General features: G+C 41.6%; 1 protein-coding gene across 1 annotated transcript; it reads left to right on the top strand.

Moving 5' to 3' along the window:
• Positions 1–1,946: 1,946 nt before the first annotated feature.
• On the top strand, positions 1,947–18,324 carry pdgfra (platelet-derived growth factor receptor, alpha polypeptide). The gene is made up of 29 exons (XM_005923310.3): positions 1,947–2,159; positions 4,468–4,543; positions 4,623–4,898; positions 5,065–5,337; positions 5,699–5,817; positions 6,650–6,809; positions 7,223–7,415; positions 7,636–7,751; positions 7,833–8,132; positions 8,214–8,480; positions 8,606–8,730; positions 8,827–8,995; positions 9,107–9,296; positions 9,453–9,568; positions 9,667–9,793; positions 9,892–10,088; positions 10,574–10,668; positions 10,983–11,115; positions 11,421–11,525; positions 11,891–12,001; positions 12,439–12,592; positions 13,208–13,368; positions 13,676–13,791; positions 14,319–14,441; positions 14,533–14,644; positions 14,728–14,827; positions 15,321–15,426; positions 16,164–16,396; positions 16,480–18,324. Exons 2-29 carry the CDS (start codon positions 4,486–4,488, stop codon positions 16,625–16,627), a joined length of 4,383 nt encoding a protein of 1,460 aa, XP_005923372.1. The 5' UTR covers positions 1,947–2,159; positions 4,468–4,485; the 3' UTR covers positions 16,628–18,324.
• Positions 18,325–18,777: the final 453 nt, after the last annotated feature.

Here is an 18,777-nt window from a genome sequence, read left to right as displayed (position 1 = left end):
TGTGTGTGTGTGCAAGACAAGGATGTGATAATTAATTATTACGTTGACCTTTCAAAAAGTCAAGTGGTTGCATCCATCTTTGTATAAACGGGGTCAGGTACATTGGAGACCTCATATATTTGTATTAATATCAGCTTAAATGAACTTAACTACATATATTGTTGACTTTTGTATGCTGCATTGTTGATCCAAAATGAATCTTTTCCTTGTTTACACTGTTTGGAGGTTTTTGGAATTGTTTTTAATATACATCGTAATATAATGCGGGATTCTGGTGAATGTTTAGCATGTTGTGTATCATGCAGTCACTGTTTTCGTTTTCTATGATCTATAAAAATCAACTTAATGCCTAGCCTTTTAGAGAGGTTAGAGCTAAAAAAAAAAAAAGAAAAAAGAAAAAAAGTGGGTGTAGAATAGGTTACGGACAACACTAGTAATTGCTCAGTTCAGCACGCTGGACAGCTCCCGCAAGGACCGCCCTCCAAAGGCCTTCGTACATCCAGTAGTTTAAGTACTCCATTTAAGTACTTATCATGTCTATGAGACGAAATGTTATGTTGGATATCGATGTTTGCTAAACTCAGTTGTGCATTGAGTTTGCTCTGGCAAGAAGCTGTTTTTTGCTTAAAAGGGATGTTTAGACACATATCAAATGGAGGGTGTAACGATTTTAGTTTCTCAGTCTTTTATTTATTTGCATATATTATTTATTTTTATGTGTTTATTTGTTATGTAGCAACTGAACGTTGCTGTTAACATATAATTAATACCGCTATATTTTTTGTCAAAGCCCCCTGGTGGAGAGTTGGTGGCAAGACAGTCACCATGCAGGAACTGGAGTTATATGCAGTGTAGGCCTAAATCTGGAATATTTAGGCGTTTGCTGTGCTTGTAATCTGTTGTGAAAATTAACTGTGATTATTTTTTCTTAAGAAATCTATTAGCGAAGCCTTGTATTTGCTTGATTTTGTTTTGAACTTATTCACACGAAGAAATAAGTAACTAAAACTTTTCCAGTTTACCTGTAATGTTTTACGGAAGTTAGAACTGTTGAAACTGAGCAGTTTTATCCCCCCAAACGAGGCAAAAACAGGTCTGAGCTGAGCTCTGCCTTCCGAAGTTGAGATCCTTTGTTTGGAGAACAAGGACACAGTTCTTTTCCCTAACATGTGGAAGTAATTGCGCCAAGGGGCCGTAGTTGGGGGGGGGGGGGGGGAAACATCGGCCCCGGGGCCCTGCTCCATGCAAAGACAACGGTCTGATACCCCTCTGCTTTGCCAAGAGATAGGTGATTCATAGGGACCCATTCTTCTTTGTGAGCCCACCAGGAGAGGCCCGGGGTGTAGGGAGATACGGTGAAAAAATAATAGCCTTGGATGAGCACTCGGTAAACAGCTGACTCTCGTGTGTGTGTGTGTGTGTGTGTGTGTGTGTGTGTGTGTGTGTGTGTGTGTCAGGGAGAGAGAAGAAGCAAAGACGAAAAGGTAGGTGGTGATATGGTGGTGTTGGAGCGCCCTCTATGCGTTCCGAGAGCCGCAGTTCGCGGTTTCTGACTGAGAACCTTGTTCACTGTAGGCTACGGGGATCCTGCAAGAAAACATAGATAAGTACGTTTTAATTTGAGGAAAACCCTTCTTAACATGAATCAGTAATACAATCAGTCACAAAATACCATATCCATCAAAGCTAAACATCATCACATACAACATAGGTTCCCCAAAAGTATCTCATGAAGAGTTTTACTTTCAGAAGTTTTCGTATCCGACTAAAGTCCATTGAAAATGCCATTTTGTGCCCAGATTTCAGCGGGTATACACGTCCGACTCTTACTTTGAAAAGGGTCTCGGAGCTCGAAAGAAGAGAAAGGGAGGGGGGGGGTCATTTCCTGGGAGTTATTTACTTTGAGACAGATGATTACTTTTTTTCGGTGGGAGGAGGGTGGACTGTAACATCGAATCAGTTACAGGTCGATGTAGCTGGAGCGCAGTAGTGAAGGCAGTCGTGGATGCGGACAGAGGGTGGCACATATGCTCTCACAGAGCAGGACCTCTGAGGATTATAACCGCTGCAAAGGACCCTTTATGCTGCGGCATTTGGAGTGACCAATTCATTGTGGATATACTTACACGAAAGGAATATAAAGCAGGGATTAGTATAAGGTAATTAAGGGGTCGATTGAAACTATTTTTCTTAGTCTTTTGAAAAGTTGTCTCGTTTTGATATAATTAAAGAGTGGGAAATCTACAGTAGATTACTGTTCTGTAAGATTAGATGGAGTTTAATTGTCTTCCTAATTAGTTTAGCCAGTTAATGCACTATATCATTTCGTATCATATTAATAGAAAAGTTGATCTAAAAGTTGCATTCACTTAATATGGATCGCAGGGAGCCCTTCGACCCTGCAATTTGTATGCAGGCTTTGCATTAAACAATCCAAAAGGATTTTGGGGTTTGATTTCCTCTCCCCCTTGCACCATATGGTCTCACCCCTGGACGCCAAGCGGAGAGATCATGCTGACTCTGCTGGATAAAAGCGCTCGGTTTTAGGCTCACAGCTGGAGGTGTCAATTCGAAGACTGAAGGCTCCATTGTGGGATGCTGCTTGGCATTTAATGAGAAACACATTGGAAATTGTACATCACATTGTTTTCTAGTCTGTCCCAGGAATGTGAGGAATTAAAATGGAAAATCTGTGCTGGTTGCACTTCAATAAGGCTGACTGGAGATTTCGAGCGGAGGCTGAACTGATCCAAGAGGAGAAAAAGAAGAAATGAAGAACTTTTAGGGCCATGTCACCAACGGGTTTAACAGAGGAATACCGCTTGTGGTCAGAATTTCAAGAGTGAATTCTCTCAAGAATTTAAAACATTTTAACTGAAACGACAGTTTCTTAATTTTTTATGGAAAATTATGGTACATAACCGACCCGGTGAAAGTTGAGATAAGCCAATATCAGCTGTTGCTCAACTGTGTCCAAACCCAGCGGAGGATGCGTTTGCTCTGTGGCGCATTTGTCGAGTCTCCTGCTGGGAGAGCAGAGGAAATAAAAGTGGATCGGGACGTGCACGAAGTCTTACTGCCACTTTAGGCTCAGTCAGATTTACGCTCAGTGGCTACAGAATTCTTGCCAAGCCAATGCAATTGAAAAATCCTCTCTCGAAATTGTTTGAGACAACGCGAGTGTACAAACATGCCAAACGGATTAGGCATTTTGTCAACTGATTCCCACGCGAATATGTACTTTTGTGCACACTGGGCGCGCTAATTATAGAGCTAAACAAACCCAGGTTACCCATGGATAATTTAGTTCTTTTCGACTGAGCCAGAGCGGGCAGCCACAGGAAACAGCAAAGGGACCAGCAGCTGTATTGTCTGGGACCAGGGAAGTTATGCAGAAAGTGGAATCTAGACCTCCCCGTCACATGCAAAACCTATTTTGAGATATAAAAAGAAAGAAAAATACTTAAAGTTAATTGAAGGGGAGCTTAATCTTTAGCAGAGTTTTCTTTGAGTGGGCCACTCAAATTATGTTCCCCCTGATTTACAAAAAAAAAATATCCCTGATTGCCCATCAGCTTCAAAGAATATGGGGATCATAGTTGCAGAGGTACCTGAAAAAGGCAGACATAACACGATCTTTGTAAAGAATTGTTCGGAATAATGGGCTAAATTTGAGAAGGTATCAGACCTGATTATCCAGTTGATAACAGTGTTTTTATAGGTACATTTAGAATTGTAACAAAAAGGGGAGAAACAGAACAATGTGCAACCAATTTGTGCTTACATTCCATGCAAAAACTAAAATGTGCATTTATAAAACGAAAAGATAAGCTTTAGGAGAGCGAGTAAGCAAGGGGGGGATTAGCTTCGATGCACTTATAAGGCGGACTGTGTCGCCCTCTATCGATTGGGAGCAGCCACCACTGGCTCTTTTTACCCTCAAAAATGATATGAATTGCATGACAACTTTTTAATGACTAAATTGCAAAAATATGGCTTGTGTAGCAAATGTGATACATATTAAATATCATATATAATCAGATTAAAATTCGATATATTTTTTATATATTTTGTCTAACAAACACTCCGTTATCAAAAAATTTAAGATTTCTGGCAGTTATTTCATGGTTCAGGTTAAAGGGTTAACGGCAGAATTGCGAGTCACAATTTACGAATAGTAATTCTCCTCTTAATAAAATAATGGATGCATATCTGCAATAAATTTCACATGTGTACAGTTTCAGCACTAAAGCAATGTGTGGCACCAGAAATGTGCACGCATCATAGCAAGCGCATGCTCGATATAATTACTTAAAGTTGGGCTTAAAGGAAGTAGAAGTCAAAATTCAAAAGTGAAAACTCCACTGATCCATTTTTTTTAAAACATTAATGCTTTCAAATGGGATAAATCGTGTAAGATCGGATAAAGTGTCCTCGTCTTTAGTAAATAACCGTTTGTCTTTACAGGTCAAAGCATCCATAGTCATGGATTGGCTGAAGACGTTTGTCCTCTTTGGGGGCAGTTTGGTGGTTTTGGTTACAGGTAAGTAAAACAGTCTGCAGGTAAATCCTTTTGATAGTTTCCCAGCTGTTTCTCTGATGTTTACCAAACTGTCTCTTAGTGACCTCTGGACTGCCTCCACCAACCATCTTGTCTGACCAGGAGGAGTTTGTCCTACAGCGCAATTCCATCTTCAATATAAGCTGCACCGGTAAAAGAAACGTGGTTTGGGAGGAACCGCTGCCGAAAAACGCCCTGGTTTATCCGGGGTATTACACTTCAACACTCTTCATAGATAACGCAACTGTAGAAAACACAGGTTATTACACGTGCAAATATGAAGACCCGGATGAAGAACTGGAAGATGCTGAAGCAGAAATTTATGTTTTTGTCCCAGGTGAATATATTGGTCATATGTTATGCTATACCATATAACTTTTGCTCGGGCGGCTTACAGCACTAGAGTGAATTTGTGGAGGGTGTCGGTTTTTCGCGTTTAGCGGTCGCCCACATGCCATAGGCTGATGAAGCAAATTATAAAAATCTTCTTTTTTTAAACCTAGATCCACATGTTCCATTTGTCCCCGAGTTACCCACAGACCTGGTTGTCTCCATGGACAATATGGACAATTATGGATTCAACATCCCATGTCGTGTGTCTCACTGGGACTCCTATGTCATCCTGAGAAAAGTCCCCAGTGGAGAGGCTATGCATGCCTTATACAACAACAAAGAAGGCTTCTTCTCAAACAACCTATCTCCTGGGCAGTACCAGTGTGAAACCAATGTGAATGACCAGATATTCCGAAGTTCTATTTACACTGTAATATCTAATGGTAAGTCAAGACAAGTGTAGTTGTAGTATGATATACTCTCTTTTTACTAAAAAAGAAATAGGAGCTATAGACATGGTAATGGCAGGATAAAGATAAAAAAAAAAAAAGAATAACTGAACAGCTGGAAACACTCCTGTTTATGAAGAGAAGGCTACAGGGTGATCTCACTGCATGACATTATGTCATTATTACAGAAGTGGGATGACTTCACATGCATGTTTGCACTCTCTGTGTGTTTGTGTGTGTGTGTGTTGGTGTATAACCACCACTCTGAGATAAATCAAGTCACGGTAATCAGGCTGCCACACGTGATGTGAGAGATTGTGTTGCTGATAAATGCTCTCCGCTGGTCCCTCTTTAGACCCTATGGAGATAATAGCCAGTGAAGAGACGTTGCGAGCAGGGCAGCCTTTCAACATCACATGCATCGTTCCTTCTGGCCTGGACTTTCAACAGCAGTGGCTCCATCCTAAAAAACAGGCAAGATGCAGTCATTTCCCTCTGTGTTTTCCCATTTTAATTAAATTTAGTCTCCTATACAGCTTCAGCCACTCATCCACTTCATCTTGCAGTGTGTCCTTCTACCCAATGTCATTTCCAAGCCAGCAGTACTGAGCCTTAAATAAGAAAATAATGGTTTTGGACCCAAAGCTAGCAGTGGCAAGTGGAATATAGCTCAGAGGACAGCCTTTAGTGGTTACAAATTATGTGTTAGGAAAGCAGCAACTGAAGGTTGAGTCTTTATTGTGAGGATGTAAGCCAAACACAGCACTTTTGCATAGAGTTAACTGCCACAGCTATCTTGAGGGAAAGAAGCAGTTTAAAAGAAGGGCAAGAGAAACCATAGTAAATCTTTGACCCCACTGACTTTGAAACATGTCAGACAGATGTTATCTGCTCCTGTAAACCAGCTAAACATTTAATGCTTTTAATGCGTGTTACGTTGAAGGGTCAGAGCAAGTTGCATTTGTAACTTAAGTTTGTTTATATTCAGATAGTTAATCTATGTGCACATTTTGCATGGGATTCCTTTAAGCCCTTTTCCAGAGATGGTCAGGAACACAGGACTTATGACTCCTGGTTTTGGTCTCAGCTGCAATTACAGGCTCTTTAAAAGCCTCTGTGATCCTAATTTATCTCCTGTGGCCTAGCAAGTGTTTTAACCATTAGCCTTCAGCACCATGACATACAGATTCTGATATACAGATGTTGTATCTGCAAAAGGGAAAACTCTGTGAATTACAACATTCAGATATCATATTGCTCAATTTTTTTTCTCTGGTGATCTCACACTGTTCTTTTGTGTCTATAGGCTAAGGATGCAGTTTTGATGAAGGAAACTTTTCCTGAGCGGGTCGTCTACATCCTCAGTATCCCACGAGCCGCCTCAGAGGACAGTGGCACCTATGAGTGCTCTGTTACAGACAAACGCGGTGAGGTCAGAGTCAAAAAGGTGGCTGTGACGGTCTTTGGTGAGTCATCCCCAAGAAACCTTTCCTAGATACCACCAATGAGTTTCCAGCAGAGCTGTAATAATGTGAATAACTGCGTAAACGGCCGACTTAAAATCAGTTATATCATATATATTTAACATTCTCATCATCATTCAGGTCAAATTAGTATTTTCCCATATGTACACAAAGTGCTTTCAGCAGTGTGTGGAAGTCATTTTCTGCTATCCAACCATAAAACATCACCGCTGCTTTCAGCATCAGCTACTGTGTTTTATAGGATGGGTTCAACAGATGTGTGTCAGGTCTTCATTTCACCTTCAGCCTCCCTGTCAATGTGCCTTCTTCCCAGTCCTTGACTTGCACCACTGTTAACTTTCCTCACTCACTTTAACCCATTTTAACCTGCAGTCTTCTGCTTTTTCCTTTTGCAGAGGAGAATTCTTTTGTGGCCATGGACCACAGTGGGATTTTATCCACAGAATTTGTCCACAGTTTTGAGGAGACAGAGTTTACTATCATTATTGACGCATACCCAGCCCCCAAAGTGATATGGATGAAAGATGACGAAGACTTACAAGTGAACTACTACCTCTTTACTACGACTAGCCACCAGGGAGGAAATCGGTGAGGAAAAATATTCTTTGTTATTAGATTTATATGCAGGAAAATTCAACATTGACAGCAGTTATTTAGTTTGAAGGTCTTATGGTGGTTGTCCAGCATAACATCTCCCACAAGTAGCGGCAAAACTAGTAACATTTAAAAAAAAAAAGACATGTATGACAATGAGATGTAAATGTGATTTTAGCATTATCCTTATTTAGCATATCATTTTCTTACCCAGGTATCTGAGCATTTTGAAATTCAGACATCCTCTGGAAAAAGACAATGGAAATTATACCATAATTGCTCAAAGTGGCTCTCACACTGCTCAGTTCTCCTTTAACCTGCACGTGAAAGGTAAGAAAGACAGACTGACAGACCATAGAGTATTTAGGACCTATAGAAGATTTATGACCCACTGTATTTGTCTTCTTTCAGCTCCCACTGCAGGAATGATCCCATCATCTTCAGTCCCTGTGCTGCTGCCAGAGCTGGACGAGATGGTAGTTACTCTCCACACCCCTTTCACCTTGACCTGTCATGGACAGGAAAAACTGGGCTGGGAGACGCCAATCAGTTTATCGGAGCAAACGCAGGAGGACTCCAACGGCTTGTTTTTCAGCACCATCACAGTGGATAGTGCCACCGCAAGCCACACTGGCTACTACACGTGCTTTTATAGTAGAACTATCATTGAGGATACAGCAGAATTTAGCAGAATCTACATTTATGTTCCAGGTATGGAGTAAACTGAGCTTGTGTGTTTTGTGTGTTTGATTTTATTTTCTGGTGTGATAATCTTGTTTTATTCCTACACAGACCCCGATGTCCCCTTTCTGGAATCACTGATACCTTTTGGCAACCACGTCCTGTCTGGATACGATGAGATGGAGATCCAGTGTCGAGTGTCTGATCCAAATGCTAACGTGACTCTGATTAACAGTGACACCCAGCAGCCTGTGCCTAGTATTTATGACAGCAAGAGGGGCGCTTTGGGGATATTCATTGCTGGAACCTATGTCTGCAAGGCCGTCATAAATGGACACGAATTCTACAGCGAGGAATATATTGTCCATGGCTGGACAGGTGTGTTTTCTTGTGTTCGTGAATATGTAAGACAAAGACACAAGTTTAGCATCCTACATGTTAATTCTAAGATCAAGATTTACCTCTACACCATCATTTTAACTCGATAAAATGTTGTATCACAGATGAGCTGGATGTTGAGTTGACAGCAAAAAAGACTGCTCTGCTGGTGGGCGACACAATAACTGTCACCTGTCTGGCTCGGGGATCTGAGATTCTGGAAGATCACTGGAAGTATCCCGGCAAACTGGTGAATGCACACGTCATTTTGACTCCAACTGTATTTAATGTTGTTTTAAAATTGTTTGTAACTGAGCATCTCTGATGTTCCCTTTTTGTTTGGCAGGCAAATCGTGGTACAAAAACAGTGCGAGAAAATAAGAGAACTCAGGAGATCTTTTATACCCTGACCATCCCACAAGCTTCAACCAAAGACAGCGGCATCTACTCTTGCTCCATCACTGACATACTGAGTAACAGGGGCCAGACGAAACAACTAGCTATTCAAGTTTATGGTATAAAACCTTCCTTATCCAGAGTGAATATCATGTATACTATTTCTGAAGTCTTTCTTTTTACAATGATATATTAGTGATTATCTTTTGGACTCTCTTCATGTCTCACAGCAAGTGAGTTCTTGTCCATCAAGCCGGAGTTCAGAGAATACGAATCTGCAGCGCTGGATAAAGTCTGTGAGTTCAGGGCTGTTGTCAACTCCTTCCCAAGTGTTCATGTCAGCTGGTTTAAAGATGGCTACCCACTCAGTTATGTGACTGCAGAGATCTCCACCAGCCTTCGGCAGATCAATGAAACCAGGTGAAACGCCACTAATGGCAGCAGAGCTAATGACAACCTCAAAATAAAATTCTCATGCATTAGCTAGTTTACCTTTTAATTAGTTAGAGTTGATGCGACTGTGAGCTGTCACTACTGGGTGCTTATTGGAACTTCTGGTTGTGTTGTTCTTTACAGCTACAGGAGTGTTCTCACCCTGATCCGAGCCAAGGAGGAGGACAGCGGGAACTACACCATGCGGGTGGAGAACGGAAACCAAAGTCGTGATATCAGTTTAATCCTTGAAATCAAAGGTCAGAGAAATCAATTCCCTATGATTACTGCTCTGACAACCTTTTAGCCTCAGTTAAAGTCTGTTTTTTTTCTCATGCTTACACTGACTGTGTTACAGTGCCTGCAGTCATTGTTGATCTGATGGACGTTCACCATGGCTCACCTCAAGGCCAGTCTGTGGTTTGCATTACCAGAGGGCAGCCGACACCCACGGTGGAGTGGTTTGTCTGCAAGAATATCAAACAGTATGTGCAGTCTTCTTTGAGAAAACATTCATTTGTTCCTGGACCTCTCTATATACACACATGCTCTACATAGTCTTTTTACTGCTGTTACCATCCAGTTGCGCTAATGATTCGTCTTCGTGGGTGCCCATCCCTGCCAACTCCACTGAGATCACATTGGACTCACACATTGATGAAGACAATAACCTGGAGAGCCAGGTCATGTTTGGTCATCTGGAAAGCACAATGGCAGTGCGCTGCCTGGCCAGGAACGAAATGGCTGTTGTCAGCAGGGAGGTCAAACTGGTGTCCAATGGTGAGAGCACACAAACATATTTCACTGCATCCAAATTTCCTTTAATTTTTGACGCTCAGGGTGTGATGTGCTCTGTAAAGACTGTTTAGGGCTAGCTTAGCTCTGCCAGTGTTGTAGCAGCTGTCAGTTGATGACTTTTTAGTGGCACAACTGATGGTGAGTCATCAGGAAGGGGCTCTTCTTCTGACAGCTAATTTTGGGACTCCAGGAATCACTAGGCCATTTGGTCCTTTCAAATGAGCTTTACAGTTTCACCCCCATCTCCCTACAACAGCTCCTCATCTCCACCCCATCCCCCCCACTTCTGTGTTGTTTTCTCAACATGACTTTTTGGCTTAACTCTCTGCGCACCCTGTGGTTTTCATATTTCTTATGCAATAAATAAAGCACATTTCACTGCAAGAATTTCAGTAGACATGCTGCATCCACGTGATTAATGCGTGATCCATTTAACATGTGTGACTGCTGGATTTCCTCTTGAACAGGCCCTCACCCTGAGCTGACTGTAGCTGCTGCTGTGCTGGTGCTCCTGGTCATTGTCATCATCTCACTCATTGTCTTGGTTGTTATCTGGAAACAGGTATTGTTGTGATCATTTTTGCATTTTATCCCCACTTCTCACCTGCTCACCAGTTCATCCATTTCTCTTTTTTCAGCATACATAATGAACTGCAGATTTTACTCTGAGCTTTCAACTGGACACTGTTAGTCTTTTCACCTGCAAGATATTTCAATATTGCATAACCAGCTCCTGAACTTAAAATTTTCTTTCGAGACAATAAAGGAAATTTAATTTGTGGGTGGATCTGCAAAACAAAGACCCCAATACTGTTAGAACAAAAGTAAATTTGCAAATGTTAATTAACCATCTTTTATGCGTTCTTTGTCTCTCAGAAACCACGATATGAAATCCGCTGGAGGGTCATAGAATCTGTGAGCCCAGACGGTCATGAGTACATCTATGTGGATCCCATGCAGCTTCCCTATGACTCCAGATGGGAGTTTCCCCGTGACAGACTTGTGCTTGGTGAGCTGACAGTCATTTTTTATATGCTAACTCTATAGAGGCTCTGTGGCCTCCCTGCTGGGATGTTCCAGCCAGGATGGCTCACTCTTTCTTTGAAGTTAGGGTGCGATAAACTAATCCAGCTTGAGGTTTTTCTGCCTGGGATTTGTTTTGAGTCAGTGATCAAGGGGACAGTCAATCACTGGAAAGAGTCACAGATGAGAGAGCAGAAGCATGCAAAGTATATGGATGTGTTTGTATGCCTAAGCAGTTTCTTTTGTTTTTATTACAAGGAAACTGATCCCCTGTTGTCACGTCTTTCACAGGTCGTATCTTGGGCTCTGGAGCCTTTGGGAAGGTGGTAGAGGGCACCGCCTATGGGCTCAGCCGCTCCCAACCTGTCATGAAGGTGGCAGTGAAAATGCTGAAACGTGAGTTTAACAGTTGCCATGTCATACCTGACTGAATTCAGTGGTAAATAAAATAAGCCTTGAAAAAATTCTAACAATGAATTCAGTCAGTGGTACAGGCCTGTCTATATACATTATCATATATTACTGGGAAAACAGCTGACAGCTCATTTTATTTGTTGAAGGAACTCAAGGGGGTGGTAAAGTGAAAGCTGTAAAGACAAGAAAAATAGAGTTTTCACTATAGTGAAGACAGGACACTACAGTGAAAGATTTTTGTCTTTAGTCCCATATCTTATGATAAAAGTCTTTAGATATGGGACTGAGTGGCTTGTTGTTGGTTTGACTGAGTGTGTGATAGTCATGCTTGCTGTACCTTCTTTCAGCCACAGCACGCTCCAGTGAGAAACAGGCCCTGATGTCTGAACTCAAGATCATGACTCATCTTGGACCCCATCTCAACATTGTTAACCTCCTGGGAGCATGCACCAAGTCAGGTAAATAACCCACACAAACCAAGGACATAAAGACACATAAACACACACACACACATAGAGACACATGCACACACTCACTTTCATAAGCAAACATGTAAGGTAGTATAATGACTGTTTATCATAACCACTGTTGCCTCTCCTATGTAATTTAGTCACCACTTTACAAAGACACACAAACAATAACACCCACATTTGTATGCACGCACTCACACAAACACTCTTTCAGATTTGGGAACTGCAGACATTTACAATCGTAACAGCCCAAAAAGATTGACAGCCTTCCTCAGCTCTTGCTGGGTGTGGTATTTTAATAGGCTTTTTATGGGAAAGTGGAGGCTTGCCCTCTTGACTGTGCTTTTAGCCTTTTATGAGCCTCTGATAAGATTAGCCTGCAGACTGACGCCAATGCACGACTTCATCTTCTGTGTTGTTCCCAGGCCCTATCTACATTATCACTGAGTACTGCTTCTATGGGGACCTGGTTAACTATCTGCACAAGAACAGGGAGAACTTCCTCAGTCTGAACCCCGAGAAGAACAAGAAGGAGCTGGATATCTTTGGAATCAACCCTGCAGATGAAAGCAGCAGGAGGTACAACATATAGAAGATATTTCTCACATCTGCACATATATCACAAATAATGTATTTTCATTTGTGGAATGATATTTTTTTTTCCATGCAGACAGTTATCAAAAGGTACTTTGCAAAAAGACCAAACATCCTCAAGTCTTTACAAGCCCAAGCAACCGTTTACAACACATGCACTCACATTGTCCATCTACCCCTAATCAGTAACTCTATCACCAGTTTCTCCATGGTTGAGGAGGTTGTCTGGCATCTTTGCCTAATCAGATCACAGTCTGAAGTGGTCTCCGCTTTCAATTTAATTGCGTTACTATGGAGGTACCTGTTAATTGTGTCCACCCAAATCCTCATGGTAAAATAGCAGCCCTCTCTTGCTCTCTTTTGAGGCTCATCTGTGTTGATGGATGACTCACAGTGACCACACCTCAAAATGACCATAACACAATTTAATCCTGGCTACCATGTTATCCTCAACCACATCTTCCTCTAACCTCAGCCTAGGGGAGTGAGAGGATTTAAGGACACACACACATATAAACTGACATGCACATAATTTGTAGAATGTATTTTTGCTATAAGTTGCCATCACTAACAACGTTCCTTTCTTGTCTTTGCTCCCAGTTATGTGATCCTGTCATTTGAAAGCAAAGGGGACTACATGGATATGAAGCAGGCTGACAGCACTCAGTATGTGCCCATGCTGGAGATGAGCAATGCCTCCAAGTACTCAGACATCCAGCGGTCTAACTATGACCATCCACCCTCGCAGAAAGACTCGAGTGGTACGCACCGTCTTCCTGTCCTGCTTCTTGCTCTGCCCTCAGAGTTATTGATGTGGACTTGTTTGGCCTTGGTGCTATGTTTGAGTCAGTGTTTTAGCCAGGGGGTACACCCTGTCAGAATTTTAGGACTGGTAAAACCCTGCAATTACATGGAGAGGATAATTGCAGCACATGCATAATAATGCCTCATTTCTCCCTGCCATTAGTAAAAGCCAGGTTTGCGCAGGCAGTGCTATATTTGCAATACACGTTGAACATACACTCGCATAACGCTTCAGGGTGTGTTTGTGTGTGTTTTCTAAACCAGAAGGTGAAATGGAAATCATGCTGTCAGACGATGTAAATGAAGGCCTCACCACCACTGACCTGCTCAGCTTTACCTACCAGGTGGCCAAAGGCATGGAGTTTCTTGCCTCCAAAAATGTAAGTTTAAAAGAATTTTTTTTCACGCACAGATCTACAACCTTGCATTCCCCTGCTTCCCTCTGCACTAATCGCAGATTATAGGTTTTGTGCTTTGACCTATATGAAGACAGCCATACTGGCCAAAGGGACGAACTAAGGAAATCAGTGGTTGTGTGATAAGCAGTCCCGTGAAGGCTGCTGAGCCCACTCCAGAGAGCGGCCAGGAACCGAATATAGTAGCAGCACAGCCAGAGCTAGAATTACCAGACAGGGACGCACTGCAGCCAGAAGTTTTTCATTCAGCTTCATAGTTATTATCCCTAAATATCCAGTGGTCACAGACATCCCTCCAGCTGGCATGTATACACAAAGAGTATGCTTTATAAAGCATTATGAAACTGCATTAAAAATGTGCTTGAGAGAGTAGCTATGGGAGCAGAGTGTACTGGTTTGAGCTCGAAGAGAATATGAGTTTAAGAGAGAACTGAGAACAGCTATGTCGTTCAATGAAGTGCTAATCAGGTTTCCTTACTTTCTTTCAACAGTGTGTACATCGAGACCTTGCAGCCAGGAATGTCCTTCTCTCTCAGGGCAAGATAGTGAAGATCTGTGACTTTGGACTGGCTAGAGATATCATGCATGACAACAACTATGTATCCAAAGGGAGCGTAAGTGTTTCTTCTCCGGACAAATCATACTGTAGTTTAAAAAATAACAGATTCAACAATAGCTGAAGATTTTGTTTCTGCCGTAAAACAGACTTTTCTCCCGGTGAAGTGGATGGCACCAGAGAGTATTTTTGATAACTTGTACACAACTCTGAGCGACGTGTGGTCTTACGGCATCCTCCTCTGGGAGATATTCTCCCTAGGTGAGTCCCAGCAAACCTCTGTTAAAGAAAAGAAAATCCAAATATTGGTTGAGAAACTCACGTGAAAATGTCTCTGTGCAAAGGTGGCACCCCGTACCCAGGGATGGTGGTGGACTCGAGTTTCTACAACAAGATCAAGAGTGGATACAGGATGTCAAAACCAGAGCATGCACCTCATGATGTGTATGTAGGGGTTCACGTAATGGTTATACAGTTGCTTTGTTGGGGTGTTCATTTCTGTGCTGTGATATACAGCAGCGGTCCCCAACCTTTTTTGCGCCACGGACCGGTTTATGCCCGACAATATTTTCATGGACCGGCCTTTAAGGTGTCGCGGATAAATACAACAAAATAAAACTAGTACCGGTACTGAAAAAAAGAAGATTTATTCATAACGCACGTGAAAAGACCAAGGAAAACCGAGTAAACGATAAAAACGATAACAAAATAACGCTGAAAACCGATAAAAACCCTGAAAACCATACATTTCACACCTGAGCCTCAACTCTCGCGGCCCGGTACCAAACGACTCACGGACCGGTACCGGTCTGAGGCCCGGGGGTTGGGGACCGCTGATATACAGCATCTCGAATCTGTCAAGATAAACTTACAAAGTGCAAGACAGCTTGTATGTTCTCGACGATTGCATCAGATCACATGTTTGTTGCTTTTTCAGGTATGAGATGATGATGAAGTGCTGGAACAGTGAGCCAGAGAAAAGGCCATCTTTCCTGGGTCTGAGTGAAACAGTAGCTTCGTTGTTACCCTCCAGCTACAAGAGGGTGAGTCTCCTTGTGACCTCTTACAGCCTCAGAGCTCTGTGGAAACTTAACACCTGCTTTCAAGATTTACCTCTGCTCATTCTTGACCTCATGGTTGGACCTGTGCATTCTGTTGCCCTTTTATTTTTTTTCATTTTCTAACTGTTTATTGGCTTTTTAGGTATCATTTACCAAGCATGTGTTTAAAATGCAAGCTGGGTATTTAAAGCCCTTTTCACTCTCTCTGCATTTGGATATTTTTTTCAAGCTCTCTCGCTTTTTCTTAAAAAAACAAAAAAACCACACACACACATGCAAGCACACAAACCTACAAGTGATTAGGGTTCAAATGCAGCAGCTGGATGTCAGAGCAGCTGGCCTAATGACACAGCCCCAGTTCTTGCCTCCACCACCCTGTCTTAATGACCCCACTACACATGGCACATCAAACCGGCCTCACCTCTGCCTTCCCCACAGTGTAAATGGCTGGTGGCAGAACACGAACCAGCTCCTGTTTTAGCACCTCACGCTAGCATGACATATGTAATTTTCAGTTTAGATCGCACCATCCAGCTGGCAAATGAGCTAGTGATTACACACAACATACCGCACTTCTCCAGTCCTGTGGCTCCATAGTTCTATGGTTATTCTGTGAATTGAATCATCATTGCTTTTGCGCAACAGGAAAAAGTTATATCTTTTGTTTCCACCATGTATTGGTATCTAGTTCTAATGGGCCCATGTTGTTTTTGATTCAGCAATACGAAAGAGTAAACCACGAGTTCCTGAAGAGCGACCACCCTGCGGTTACTCGGGTATGCATGGAAAATGAGGACTACATTGGGATTGCCTACAAAAACCAGGGGAAGCTGAAGGACAGAGAAAGTGGATTTGATGAACAGCGGTTGAGCTCTGACAGTGGCTACATCATTCCCCTTCCTGACCTGGACCCTATATCTGACGAAGAATATGGAAAGAGGAACAGACACAGGTAAAAGTCAGTGACTTTTGCTACAGTTCACAGTGTTACGCTTTAGATGCGATTAACTTGTGTGTTATTTATGCCCCCTGTAGCTCTCAAACATCTGAAGAGAGCGCCATTGAGACAGGCTCCAGCAGTTCCACCTTTGCTAAGCGTGAGGGTGAGACTCTGGAGGACATCACGCTGCTGGATGAGATGTGTCTAGACTGTAGTGACCTGGTGGAAGACAGCTTTCTGTGACAACTGCTCAGCCTATATAGCATTGGCAGAAAAGACAAGGGGTGTGAGGATATGGGAATCTAGAGAAAGACCTGTAAATGAACCAAAGACTGTTCTGTCAACCCTCTAGCCCCGCCATCCCTCCTATCAGTCACCCCATCAGAGAGAGAGGACAGAACAAAACCACTTCAGTATCTGGATGACTCTGTGGTGACATCGCTACCCCTCGGACATTGCCCCCCCCCGTCCCCGTGGGCTGGGGATGAGAGTGAGCAGAAAGTTACCTTAAAGAACTCAGAAGACTCAGAGCCTGTATGTTGGAGACATCTAGATAAAAAGATCAAATTTGTCTTTGTACTTTGCAGAGCTTTATTCTATCGGGCATTCTTTTAACAGCAATATAAGCAACAAGGGACAAATTAAACATGTTAGTCAGAACTTTGATTGAACACCGCGGGACGTCATTCATATGGTATCTATAAAACCACTATAGTGCACTATTTAAACTATATGATTCCAACACTAGCAACAACTTTGGCAGGTAAACACACTCCATACTCACCTGCTGCAAGAGAAGCACCTGATGCTGGTACAATCAGTAGCAATACTTGGATTTTAAAGCACAAAATTTGGACTATGTGCATTTTTTTTGTATATAACCATTTAATGTATTCAGTGGTTAAGTACATACAGTAATTCAAATTTATTTTTTTACTTTATCAATATATAAACATGTTTAGTTTGTGAATACCGAGTAGATTTTTACCACAGCGGTTTGTATGGTTCGGAGAAATGAGCTTCTGAGTTGCTTCTTGGCGCTGTGCTTTTTGCAGAAATACAAATTCAAACATTTGTTCTCAGATAAAGTCCCCAGTCATATCTGTCATATAGGCTTTGTCTAACGAAGTGTGATTGTAATGTAAATAGCTTCAGAGTTGTTATATAAGAAAGAATTATTGGGATAGCACTCAAATATTTTATAAACACATATTCAACTTGTCCACCCTTATTCACCCGATTGAAGACAATAATTTTGTGAAATCCATTACAAAAAAGGAGATAATTCTCCCTTCTTCAGTCGGAGAAACATTAAAACATCACAGTAGACAGTCAAAAATATTAGTTTTCTCATGCAAATATGGGAATCATAAAATAATAGAGATCAAAAGACATTTGTATCAGTAAATATGGCAGCATGGCCAATAAAAAGTATATAGTGCTTTACCAGAAGGTTACATCCTCTAACCTCATATTTTATCTGTTGTCCTGATGTCTATTAGCAGGTTCTAGTTATAAGAAGACAGTAGATAAACTACAGATTCATTTTTATATGATGTCATACATCAATTATCTGTAGACTCTTTATAACCCTCTGCATCTTCCTGCTGCTGAACCAGCTGTGCCACTGCCTCCTTCTCTTTTACTGTGACATAAACTACGTACGGTTGTTGCACTTTCCTGTCTTTTTGTCTTACTGTTGTCGTTTGATGTTGCTGACAAATTAGCTCTCGTCTAGTTTTGGTCTTAGATGCTTATGGCAGGCTGTATGGATGTGAATGTTTGTGGTGCGGTTGAGTGATGTGTTGTCATCAGTACCCTACCTGTAAGTAAAGGTAATCACACCCAGTATGATGATTCAATACTGTGCTTCATTATTTTACATCATGTACATTCAGATGATTTATATTTCAATAAATGATTTATAATGTAAAAAAAAATCATGTTCTATTGCTCTTTGTGATTTTTAAGCATTGCACACCCAAACAAAAAATATATAGGAATAGAAAATTATTTCTGAGGCATTTTTCATTGCAGAATAAAGAAAAATAAAGTGATCAATTAAAAAAATGTGCTTACAGAGGTATAACATGCCATGAAGATGCAGCGAAATAGATTCCCTACATCTGACTGTAATATTCTAATAAACCAATATAAATTGCAAAAGGAACAGAATTGCCTTTTGCCTAAATCAGTGTCATCATACGCACACAAACAAATATACACAAATAACCAACAATGGAAGAAATACTCTGATCCTCTCCTTGAAGTACTATACACAGATTTTACTGAGTAAAAGTATTAAAGTAGACATGAAAGACAATTTCTGCATAAAAAATGTCACTGTGTGGTCAGCAGTTTAATGTGAGACAAAGATATGTTATTTTTCATCT

The sequence above is a fragment of the Haplochromis burtoni genome, unplaced genomic scaffold (assembly GCF_018398535.1).
Source record: "Haplochromis burtoni strain Fernald_Lab_line unplaced genomic scaffold, NCSU_Asbu1 Contig_65, whole genome shotgun sequence".
NCBI classification, from domain to species: domain Eukaryota; kingdom Metazoa; phylum Chordata; class Actinopteri; order Cichliformes; family Cichlidae; genus Haplochromis; species Haplochromis burtoni.
This window is presented reverse-complemented; position numbering and strand designations above follow the sequence as displayed.

Excerpts from the sequence above, each read along its gene's own strand:
- pdgfra (XM_005923310.3), top strand. The coding sequence starts at position 4,486 with ATGGATTGGCTGAAGACGTTTGTCCTCTTTGGGGGCAGTTTGGTGGTT. Across the intron at positions 8,731-8,826 it reads GGAAGTATCCCGGCAAACTG|GCAAATCGTGGTACAAAAAC; the intron begins GTGAATGCACAC and ends TTTGTTTGGCAG. Across the intron at positions 16,397-16,479 it reads GGAAAGAGGAACAGACACAG|CTCTCAAACATCTGAAGAGA; the intron begins GTAAAAGTCAGT and ends TGCCCCCTGTAG.